At 39.6% G+C, this 12,861-nt stretch overlaps 1 protein-coding gene across 1 annotated transcript in view; it reads right to left on the reverse strand.

Moving 5' to 3' along the window:
* The window catches only part of lrp1bb (low density lipoprotein receptor-related protein 1Bb), a 2,167,948-nt gene that overhangs the window by 191,108 nt on the left and 1,963,979 nt on the right, over window positions 1-12,861 (reverse strand). The window contains exon 69 of the mRNA XM_051931086.1: window positions 11,948-12,077. Coding sequence (XP_051787046.1) covers window positions 11,948-12,077 — 130 coding nt within the window. The remainder of the gene's footprint in view (window positions 1-11,947; window positions 12,078-12,861) is intronic.

Here is a 12,861-nt window from a genome sequence, read left to right on the forward strand (position 1 = left end):
TAATGAATAAGCATTTATGATAGGACAGCAATGAACAAGATTAAGAAATGTAACACATTAATAATGAATTTTGCATCAATAATATATGAAGACTGGTGGAATTAATAACTGGATGGGTGCATGCATAACGTTGTTGTGATATGAACATGCACCTGCATCCCCCAAAGCAAGACCTTGGTAACCTATACTTTATTTACAGTATATCCAAAAAGTGCCAGCATTCTGCTTTAGTATATCAGTACCTAATTAAACAAAAAAAAAAAAAAACCTGAAGCTGTGTTATTTTAATTTCTCAAAATTAGTATATTTTATTTCATTGTGACACTTATAGGAGGCCCAGAAAACTTTAAAAGGAGACTAAGTACAACGATATTCAGGATATATCAGACAATTTGGAGATTACAAAGGGATATGTTTAACAGAGATTAAAATTTCTTAAAGAAGAAATATACATGAAATAATGAAAAAAGACAAAGTGTGATGGACGACCGGCTATGGACTCCGGTCGCCACCCCAAGGCCACTAGGAGGAGCCCTCCGGACAGCATGATGGTGCCCCGAGTTCCAGCAGGGCCTCATGGACTTTGTAGTTTCTATACACAGCCCTGCTGGATACCTTGGGGACCACCGGGAGTCGCTGTAGGGGGGCTAGTGGGCTCTTGTGTGCCCTATAACCCGGGAGTGCGTCAGCATCACGTGTCCGGAAGGAACGACGTGCTCCCGGGATGAAGAAGAGGACTGTTTGGACGATTGACTCAAAGGCTATTTCACGGGCAGGTGTGGAACAGCTCATTATCCAAAGCATACCACATCACTGTAAAACACGATGGAGGCAGTGTGATGGCTTGGGTGTGCATGGCTGCCAGTGGCACTGGGACACAAGTGTTTATTGATGATGTGACACAGGACAGAAGCAGTTGAATGAATTCTGAGGTGATCAGAGACATACTGTCTGCTCAAATCCAGCTAAATGCAGTCAAATTGATTGGGCGGAGTTTCATGATATAGATGGACAATGACCCAAAACATACAGCCAAAGCAACCCAGGAGTTTATTAAAGCAAAGAAGTGGAAAATTCTTGAATGGCCAAGTCAGTCACCTGATCTTAACCCAATTGAGCATGCATTTAACTTGTTGAAGACTAAACTTTGGACAGAAAGGCCCACAAACAAACAGTAACTGAAAGCCACTGCAGTAAAGGCCTGGCAGAGCATTAAAAAGCATTAAAAACTAACACGTCCTTGACCCTCTGCAGTTTGCATATCAGGAGAAGGTGGGAGCGGAGGATGCCATCATCTATATGCTACACCGATCCCTCTCTCACTTGGACAGAGGCAGTGGTGCTGTAAGAATTATGTTTCTAGACTTCTCTAGCGCCTTCAACACAATCCAACCTTTGCTCCTTAGGGACAAGCTGACAGAGATGGGAGTAGATTCATACCTGGTGGCATGGATCGTGGACTATCTTAAAGACAGACCTCAGTATGTGCATCTTGGGAACTGCACGACTGACATTGTGGTCAGCAACACAGGAGCGCCACAAGGGACTGTACTTTCTCCGGTCCTGTTCACCCTATATACATCGGACTTCCAATACAACTCGGAGTTCTGCCACGTGCAAAAGTTCGCTGATGACACTGCTATCGTGGGCTGCATCAGGAGTGGGCTGGAGGAGGAGTATAGGGACCTAATCAATGACTTTGTTAAATGGTGCGACTCAAACCACCTACAACTGAACACCAGCAAAACCAAGGAGCTGGTGGTGGATTTTAGGAGGCCCAGACCCCTCATGGACCCCGTGATCATCAAAGGTGACTGTGTGCAGATGGTGCAGACCTATAAATATCTGGGAGTGCAGCTGGATGATAAATTAGACTGGACTGCCAATACTGATGCTCTGTGCAAGAAAGGACAGAGCCGACTATACTTCCTTAGAAGGCTGGCGTCGTTCAACATCTGCAATAAGATGCTGCAGATGTTCTATCAGACAGTTGTGGCGAGCACCCTCTTCTACGCGGTGGTGTGCTGGGGAGGCAGCATAAAGAAGAAAGACGCCTCACGCCTGGACAAACTGGTGAGGAAGGCAGGCTCTATTGTTGGCATGGAGCTGGACAGTTTAACATCTGTGGCAGAGCGACGGGCACTGAACAGGCTCCTGTCAATAATGGAGAATCCACGGCATCCACTAAACAGTATCATCTCCAGACAGAAGAGCAGCTTCAGTGACAGACTGCTGTCACTGTCCTGCTCCACTGACAGATTGAGGAGATCGTTCCTCCCCCAAACTATGCGACTCTTCAATTCCACCCGGGGGGGTAAACGTTAACATTTAACATTATACAAAGTTATTGTCTGTTTTTCACCTGCATTATTATCAATCTTTAATTTAATATTATTTATTGTATCAGTATGCTGCTGCTGGAGAATGTGAATTTCCCATTGGGATTAATAAAGTATCTATCTATCTATCTATCTATCTATCTATCTATCTATCTATCTATCTATCTATCTATCTATCTATCTATCTATCTATCTATCTATCTATCTATCTATCTATCTATCTATCTATCTATCTATCTATCTATCTATAAAGGAGGAAACACAACATCTGTTGATGTCCATGAGTTCAAGACTTCAGGCTGTCATTGCCAGCAAAGGGTTTTCAACCAAGTATTAAAAATGAACATTTTATTTCCAGTTATTTAATTTGTCCAATTACTTTTGGGCCCCTGAAATGAAGGGAGTGTTAAAAAAATGCTTTAGTTGCCTCACATGTTTATGCAATTGTTTTGTTCCCCCACTGAATTAAAGCTGAAAGTCTGCACTTCACTTGCATCTGAGTTGTTTCATTTAAAATTCATGGTGGTAATGTACAGAACCAAAATTAGAAAAAAGTTGTCTCTGTCTAAATATTTATGGACCTAACTGTATAACTTAATTAAGGGGCTTTTCAAAAAAAAAGTGATGCTGAGAATGGATGAATGAAAATTGTACTTCAATTGCTTCTTTTGTGCTTATGCTGAAAATTCCTTGGAAGTGAGTACTCCATTGGCATGGAATTAAGACAATGGCAAAGAGAAGTGAACAGTACAATTAAAAAAGTACCCTATGTCAATAGGCGATAGCAAAGTAGTCCAATAAACTATAATTAGACCTCTGCATCACATTATAGAAGACAGGCCACATGGCGAGTACAGGGAGTATCTGACAGTCAGAAGTACAAGGACACCTGGGATCACACGACCCTGGAGGAAGTTCCAGTAACTGCTCCAGAATTAAACTGTGTGTGGGTTTTAGTGGCTTCTCACTGCCAAAGACCACTGAATGTGAAGTTGGTAGATGGGTGGGGACCAGTCCATCAAAATCCTGTATAAATACATGACTTTTTTATCAATTATACTATTCTAAACAACTTTTACCAAATCTGAGAATTTAGCAATGGATTATGTTAATAATGTTTATAATAAGGAAGCAAGACCAATCAAGGAGAAGACTTAAAATATTTTATTGCCAAAAAAATGTGTTATTTAAAAAAAACCACCATATATAAACATATCTATCTATTATAATAAAAAATCTTGGGTCGAGACGTGATCATCTCGGAGAGACACTTTGACGTCACACGAGACTAGACATTACAACCTTAGGAAGCAAGACCCATGAGACGGTGACTTTTACACGTCACACCCTACTTACAAACAATTTAAAACAAGTTCACGGACATCTAACCTCGCAGTTGTTGGAATGCTTTTGGCAGACACACTTCATGTGCTCCCAGCTCTTAAAAATGTTATACGTTCTAGATGGCACATGAACGACTAAGCGAAGAAGAAAGAGCAGCGCATCGAAAAGAGACATGAAAGCGTTGGATAGAAAAGAAGGCAAAAAAGGATGCACAAGAGAACAATAATAATCTATGTGCAAATTCTGAAAATAAGGAAAGTAATAATCAGCCCGGACATCCCGCGAGAGACACTTTAACATCCCGCAAGACAAAGCAGTGAGACCAAAGGACAGCTGCTGTGCAGGGTTTTAAATGATTGACGCGCAGTGTGACAAGCAGAACAAGCAGCTCAGCAGCAGAAAGACAGCAGCTGATCCATCTGCTTCTCCTTAGCTTGCGTTCAGCCCCCCCTCCCTCCCACTTTACAATGCGAGCGGCAGAGATGCGAAGTGGCAGCCGCTTAGCATGCCATTATAAAAGGGGCGGGGGGGAAGCGAGCGAAGTAAGGACAGCTGCTGTACAGGCTTTGAAATGATCGACACACGGAGTGAGAAGCAGAACACGCAGCACAGCAGGAGGAGCAGTAAGCAAGTAGGTGATCTGTCTGCATCTCCAAAGCGTGCGTTCAGCCACCCCCTTCACAACGAGAGTGGCAGAGACGTGAAGTGGTTGGCGCGTGGCACGTGGCGTGCCCCAGGGTAGGGGGTAGGCTCGCGAAGCCCACTAATATATATATATATATGTGCCTCCAGTGTGGCAATTTTTTTGAATTTCTATGTCAAAGTAGGGGAATTGTGGAGTTTACTATACATTATTTTCTCTTTTGTATGTGAATTTTTTACATGGTCCAGTTTCCTCTCATATCCCACAGCTGAAAACTGGATGTGCGTGTAAGTGTGCCCTGAAATAGGCTGGGCCAGCTCCTTCACTGAGCTCTAAACTGGACAGGACAGGTTCTGACTCTCTGTGAGTGAAATAGCAATTTTCATAAAATCTGTAGATACCTCACTGCACATAACCTCATCTCCCTCCATTATATTATTGATGCAGCCTTTAAGATTCAGCTATGTTATTTGACTTTATGAACTGGGCCTTTCTCTTGTGGGATTTCAGCTTTTGGCAGAGTTTGGTATGCAATTTATCAACATCATGTAGACATGAGTTTCCAAATTCAGTCATTCCAGGTATGAACGTATAAACCCGTGATCGAGGTCCTTTATACCTCTCTTCAGTTATATTTAATAATTCAAACATCTTCCAAGCTTTTTTCCATTTACAAAGGGAACAGTCAATGTTGCCCTCATTATTTTGAATCTTTCTTTTGAATATCTTACACTTGCCATTCAAAAAGTGAGTACTACTATTTTTTACATGACAGCCTCCAAAAATGTTTTTTACATAGATAATAAATATACTGCTTTTACATGGCAATGCCCGTCCATATTTTTCCCACATTTACTTCATATCGGGAGTTGTGTGCCTAAAAAAGTATTCTTCTCATTCTATCAAATCCCCTCATCCACTTTAAATGGCTGCAGGCCCTGTGAGTCTACGTCTTGCTGTTAGACGTCTCTGGTTATATCCCTCTCTCATTGGCATTTCTCATTGATTGTTTAGGTGAATATAGGATAAAATTAGCAGAGAAGTTTTGAAATAAAACCTGGGTAACACTGGAAACCAAAGCTACATCTATCTTTATAAATTAAGTTGAGCTGACATTTGTTCGTTTGTATGTATATATTTTTGTTTGCTGGGACTCAAAAATAAAATTATCAGGATCCTGTTGTAGAGCATTAAGTGCCTTTATTATGATGTCTGAGGCTAAATTTAAAACTGGCTAAAGGTGAATGATAGTCAAATGAGGGCAGGTAGGGCACAGAGCCTCCTTCAAGATACACACCCATGAATAAGTATTTTACTCAAACTAAAACATTTCAAAATTCTCCAATATAAGCTTTTTGGTAGTGAAAGGGTGCTTCATTCTTTCGTGAAAGACAAAAGAATTTCAGTTACTTTTTTATTGTGAGACATTGCTGAGTAAAAATGCACAGTATGCAAAAGTGCTATCACAATAAAAACACCTGTACTTTCTCTTTTACCCATCTTCTAGCTGATAATACCAATGTTAATTATAAAATCAAACTTTACTATATACTTTTCAAACAATTCACCAAGGTGCTTTGAAATTAACACAAGAATATAATATACAGCAACAAGATAACAAATGTACCATTTTTGAAAAAAGGACAACTTCAAGAATATGCACATATAGAAAAAAGAAAAAAACAACCAGCAAGGTACTGTGATAGTGATGGGGGCTTGTTCATATTAAAAAAGCTCTTCACTGGAAAAATGCTTGACTGAGAAGAACAACTGATTATAGGAGAATGAAGTGTAAAGCAAGATGAAACGTGAAGTCTAAACTAGCAAAGTGTGTCATCAGATCATACAGTAAGTTAACTTGTGTCACAGGAGATCCAAAATCTAAATGCAATAAAATAGACCAAAGAGTTGAATACCCAAAGGAATCCAATGACAAAAATGCTACAAAGGCAGTGTAATTTATAGGGCAAGACATAACTTTTTGAATATGTATCTCATTGAAATGTACAAGAGAATCCCAGTATACAGTCAATATAGATTCAGCCAACTTGCTAGTGAGCTTTGCTGCGGGATCTCAGTTAGCTACTATAGTGCTGCCATCAAGTGGAAAGCCACAGAATGTTTTTTTGGTGGTGACAGCTTGCTGAAAATAGTGCTCTAAATATTTCATAGATACGTAGTTGTGAAAATATATAAAGGTGCTGATGTTCTGAAACAGCTATATTTATTGCAAGATTAATATTTAGATGATAATGACAGTGATTGAGATATTGACAATCAAGTGGATGACGTGAAACCTGTAGGCTCTGGTACTGATGCAGATTGCTGCCTTGGAGGATTTTCTTCATCATAAGGTGCCTGAATTGTCAAGACTATCAGGGCAACAGTGTATGAACATTCTGCTGCCCACTGAGTGAAGATAGTAACCAATTACCAAATGTGTTGTGAGCAACAAGCGTGGACATTGCAAAGAAACGTGTTATATTTGTGACACATGTGCCTCTAAGTCCTCTGCGTGGTGCCATGCTTCAAGGGCTGTCATTCAAACGCAGACTTTCAGTCATGCTGATGGTGAAAATAAAGTAATTAACAGTTTCTTTACATTTTGACAAATGTACTGTTCATAATAAAACCATTGTTTTCCAAAATTTATTTTTAAAATTTTCATGAGTTTTGATAGAGTTCAATATTTATCTACTGATCAGAAAAGAAAGGCAACATGTAGAACAAGATCCTGGAGTCAAGTGAAGGAAAAATATAGAAAGACAACTGCTTGATGCCAAGTGTAATTCTGCAACCTGAATGAAACTGCTCTTTTCAAAATTTGAGGAAAAATAACCACTTTAACTCAGTTTCACTATAAACAGTTATATAATTTAAGAGTTACTAGTCAATGAATGTTCTGCAACATTTCGTGTGTGCTTCTGCAGTTGCATTTTAGCGTAAAGAGACCTTTAACTTTAAATGCTTGCTTATGTCACATGACTGTACAAGATTCACACACAGCAGCCTCATGAAAGACTTGCATGTTAGCTATAATGTTTATTTGTATTTTCATATTTTAAATGAGAGAACTAGAGGCAGACTGGGCAGGAGAGCTACATAAGCTGTTAAAGCAGTTTTCACAGAAAAAGAAAACAACTAAAGAGTAAGAAAATCAAGCTTTCACCCACTTATTTTCAAATACAGAAACCCAATGGAAAAATAAATAATACTTTATATATATATACATACATACATACATACAGGTGGCGCAGTGGTAGTGCTGCTGCTTTGCAGTAAGGAGACTGTGGAAGATTGTGGGTTCGCTTCCCGGTTCCTCCCTGTGTGGATAACGCTTTGAGTACTGAGAAAAGCGCTATATAAATTTAATTAATTATTAATTAATAATTAATTAGTTAATTAATTATATATATATATATATATATATATATATATATATATATATCTATAATAATAAAAGGCAAAGCCCTCACTGACTGACTCACTCACTCACTGACTGACTGACTGACTCATCACTAATTCTCCAACTTCCCGTGTAGGTGGAAGGCTGAAATTTGGCAGGCTCATTCCTTACAGCTTACTTACAAAAGTTAGGCAGGTTTCATTTCGAAATTCAAAGCGTAATGGTCATAACTGGAACATATTTTTTGTCCATACACTGTAATGGAGGAGGCGGAGTCACGTATCGCGTCATCACGCCTCCTACGTAATCACGTGAACTAAAAACAAGGAAGAGATTTACAGCACGAGTCACACGAGGGAACGAAGGTAAATGACGTTAAGTTTTGACTGTCTTTTAATACTGTGTAAGCATACATATTAACACATGTGCAATTAAACGTGTGCATTTACGGGGTGATTTCTCAGGCTTAAAAGCTCACCTTTTATCAAACGCGGGAACAAAGGTAACTGACGTTGTTCACTGTCTTTTAATACTGTGTGACCATACATATTAACACATGTGCAATTAAACGTGTGCATTTATGGGGTGATTTCTCAGGCTTAAAAGCTCGCCTTTTACTAAAAAGGTAAATGCAAAACTATTTTCAATCAGTTTATTGAAACGCTCCCGTTAAGGATTGCAATAACATATTCGCGAGATAAAAGAACGAAGTAGGGGGAAATGGAGGAACAGCCGCAAACAGCGAAGAGCAAAAAATTAATTAAACAATTGAGAACGGAGCGAGTTAAGCATACAAGCATGTTCATAAGGGAAACAAAGCACGGTGTAAAACGTAAGTTTAAATTAAGTTTATAGAAACGCTCCCGCTGCGGATTGCAATAACATATTCGCGAGATAAAAGTTTAATGAGAAGTCACGAGGTATAAACGAACCACACGCCGTGGCGCAACGTTAGGGGCAACAGTTTCAACCATTCTATGATCTGCTTCTCGCAACTGAAAGACGGCACATGGCGGATGTTAGCCGACTTGCTGACCGCAACGTTAGGGGCTTCAACTATGGCGCTGACGCCACATCTCAGTGCCAACACTTTGCAGACTGAACTTAAAAGACACGCCCTCCTCACTGGACAGTTAAAAACACCAATCAAACTAACGATGACATCAAGTATTACCCAATCAAAAGTAGGAAAGGAGGCATCTTCATAAAATGCGTGTGGGATGATTTGCATGAGACGCTGCTTTAAAAAAAAAATGATAAAAAAAATACGGGATAAATCCCGTCCAGTATTGATTCAAAACGGGACGCGCAATTTCATTCTCAAACGCGGCACGATTCCGTATTTTAAAGGACGGGTGGCAACCGTACAGTGCCAGGTAACCACCCATACAATCACATTGTGATTCAGACTAGGAATGCAATGAATGTAATTACCCCGATCTACATACAAGGCGAAAGTCTTCCAACATTCAAAGATGATGGTTTGGGATAAGTACACCATACAACATAAAAGAGCTTATGAAGCCTTGAACCGAAAAAAAGCAAGATCTCAGAGATCGTAAAAAAAAAAATAGGAGGTAATGTCGTTTTACTCACTGTAGATTTTAGTCAAACATTACCAGTTATTCCACGAGGGAGACTAGCAGATCAACTCAACGCGTGTTTAAAATCCATGCTTCTCCCACGCTCGGTTATATGTCGCGTGTTCTCAGGTAGGTACACCAAAAAATGTATACATTTAAGCATGTAATGGGCAAACAAAAAATGAGGTATACCCGAAGGCACTGCAGTAGTACTTCATGTAACTTTACTTCTTAAATGTTAATGTTTTACTGTTTAATAATTTATACGCTTCTTATATGTTGTTCAAATTCTTTTATCAAAATACCACTGACAGCGCAATGCACGATAACATGGAGTGAATACACCATACGCATCCGCCCACGGCTGCCCTGCTGTGCGCAGATAGGAGTTGATTCTACAATAAAATAAAATAAAGATAAAAAGAGTAAAACGATCATCACCCATAAAGCGGATAGTAGACGTGACGTACTATATGTGTACCACATTTCAAGTGTATAGGTGAAACGGTTTGCGAGCTACAGGTCATTTAAAATCCTGGACAGACACACAAATTGCCACGGTAGCAAATTACAGAAGAAGATTTTACTGTTTAATAATTTATATTTATATGAAATGTGCTTCTTATATATTACTTCATATTCTCATATGATAATGATGTTAATGTTTATATTGATTTCTGTGTTATTAAAACTGCATGTATGTGTGTATATGTATATATATATATATATATATATATATACTAGCAAAATACCCGCGCTTCGCAGCGGAGAAGTACTGTGTTAAAGAGGTTATGAAAAAAAAAGGAAACATTTTAAAAATAACGTAACATGATTGTCAATGAAAGCCCGTTTCAGTCAGTAAGTCTTATGTGTGTGTTTATGTATGTGTGTATATACCGGTATATGTAGATGTGTATATGTAGATATGTATATATATGTATATGTATATAAATGTTTATGTGTGTGTGTATATTATATATATAATATATATATATATATATATATATATATATATATATATATATATATATATATATATATATATATATAAAAAGACAGCAACAGTTATAACAATGACAACACAATTACATTGACAATCATGTTACGTTATTTTTAAAATGTTTCCTTTTTTTTTCATAACCTCTTTAACACACTACTTCTCCGCTGCGAAGCGCGGGTATTTTGCTAGTATATATATATATATATGTCCTGCAGTGGGCGGCACGGTGGCGCAGTGGGTAGCGCTGCTGCCTCGCAGTTGGGAGATCTGGGGACCTGGGTTCACTTCCCGGGTCCTCCCTGCGTGGAGTTTGCATGTTCTCCCCGTGTCTGCGTGGGTTTCCTCCGGGCGCTCCGGTTTCCTCCCACAGTCCAAAGACATGCAGGTTAGGTGGATTGGCGATTCTAAATTGGCCCTAGTGTGTGCTTGGTGTGTGGGTGTGTTTGTGTGTGTCCTGCGGTGGGTTGGCACCCTGCCCAGGATTGTTTCCTGCCTTGTGCCCTGTGTTGGCTGGGATTGGCTCCAGCAGACCCCCGTGACCCTGTGTTCGGATTCAGCGGGTTGGCAAATGGATGGATGGATATATATATATATATATAGTCACACATGCGTGTTTAGGGGACAACCAAAGGGTCTGAATAAATGCAGTTCCACGCTGGACTAGGGGGTGGCGAAGTGTGCTAATTCTCTCCCTTAATTCCTTGCAGACCATTCTCAGGAAATCCCACCCTGTTTTGGGGTAGCCAATGACGTCATTTCTGGTTCCAGTCCTGATGACATCACTTCCGCCGTGAGGATTTATAAGCCGCCATCTTAAAGAAGATAGTCCGTTCTACTTTGGACTCAGTTGTATGAACATGTCATTGTCTTTTGACAGATTTTGCAGCCGGGAAATATTATACAGGTGGCTGTCCCAAACCTTTCCAACAGGGATCTGGCCTAGACGGGACACCCTTTTGAGGAGAAGACCGGGGGAATGGACATATCACCACCAGTACCTCCCCTGGGACACGAGAGGGCAGCAACCCCGGTTTCCATCGGGGTCACGGAACTGGAGCTTAGGAGCACAACCCTGTGGGGGTCGATTGCCACCACCAGGGGGCACCTGGACAGCTCCGGAGCCTTGGCATGCAGCACTTCCACCACACCCAGAAGTGCTGCCAGAAGAGGAGCTGAACTCACATACAGCACTTCCGCCACACCTAGAAGTGCTGCTGGATATCAATCAAGAAGAATCTGGAGCACTTCCAGGTGCAGTAGAAAGGAGGCCGCCTCATTCCACTTGGAGAGCCGGAGTTGGGTGGAAGAAGATGGAGCTTGTGAGTGAGGAATCGAGGTGACTGAAGAGATAAGGATTGAGCGTTATTGGTTGTGCACTGTGTTGTTGTAGAGAACGGTAATAAACGTGTGTGTTTGTGGGACATTCTGAGTCCATGTCTGTCTGTGTCCAGGTTCAAGTTCACAATATAACAATGCATGCAAATTTCTCTATTCTAAACCTAATTTTTACTTTCAGCTTGGTTTGCTAAAAAAATTTCTCCTGTTTAGCAAACATGATCGCTATCACTACTAGTCTGTATCCTTAACATAAAGAAACATTCATAAGCACACACAAAAGAAAAACAGGCCTACCTTGGTCACAATTCTTCTCATCTTCACCAGATTTACAGTCCTCCTGACCATCACAGAGCCAATTTCTTGAAATGCAACGATTGTTCATACACTGAAACTGATCTTGGGAACAACGAGTTTCACAGTCTTTCTAAAAAAGTAAAATTAACATTTATAAATGTAATATAAAAAATGAAATTATTGCAAAAGTGAAAAATTGCCTAAATATAGTACCATAACCTTCAAGTTCCTCTTTAATAGGAATCAGTCATTTTCTAAAAATTACAAATAATTTTAATTAAACCTTCGGTTTATTTATTTATTTATTTTTGCCATAGTAACATAATGCTAGAGAACCTAACATCACTACCTTGTGACTCTGAAGCTTGACTATGTATGCCTGACATACCTTCAGTGCAGATTTTAAAGTGCATCCTATTTGCTGAAATTGTTTTATGATACATCTGACTTCCTCAAACAATTTCAAGACATAATGCTCATCTGTTTGGAGATTTTACTGTATAGTATTTGTGTGCCTTCAGTTACATTGTCGCTTAATGTATAGTTCTTGCCATCTCTTCTTTCCTGTCTAAAGTAAAGTAAGTTAATAGGGTTCATAAATTAGCTGATTTTAAGAAATGAAGCACACATGTCCATCCATATGGAGAGCCTTCAGCTCACACATTCATCTGTGGTGATTAATTAGGACAGTTGACCAATTTTGACAAGAATAGCACATCAGTACATGTCAATCCTATTCACCTAATTTCAGGTCACGAAGATCACTGATGTCTTACTACTGTTTAACATTCTACCCTTATTCCATGTGTCTATAGTTCTCTGTGTGATAAAACCTTTCTAACTGTAAAATTTACCCTTAAACTTCCATGTGTGTCCTATGTTCTTGTTGAAGAAATCAATATAAAATAACAGCT

The sequence above is a fragment of the Erpetoichthys calabaricus genome, chromosome 8, assembly GCF_900747795.2.
Source record: "Erpetoichthys calabaricus chromosome 8, fErpCal1.3, whole genome shotgun sequence".
Taxonomy (NCBI): domain Eukaryota; kingdom Metazoa; phylum Chordata; class Cladistia; order Polypteriformes; family Polypteridae; genus Erpetoichthys; species Erpetoichthys calabaricus.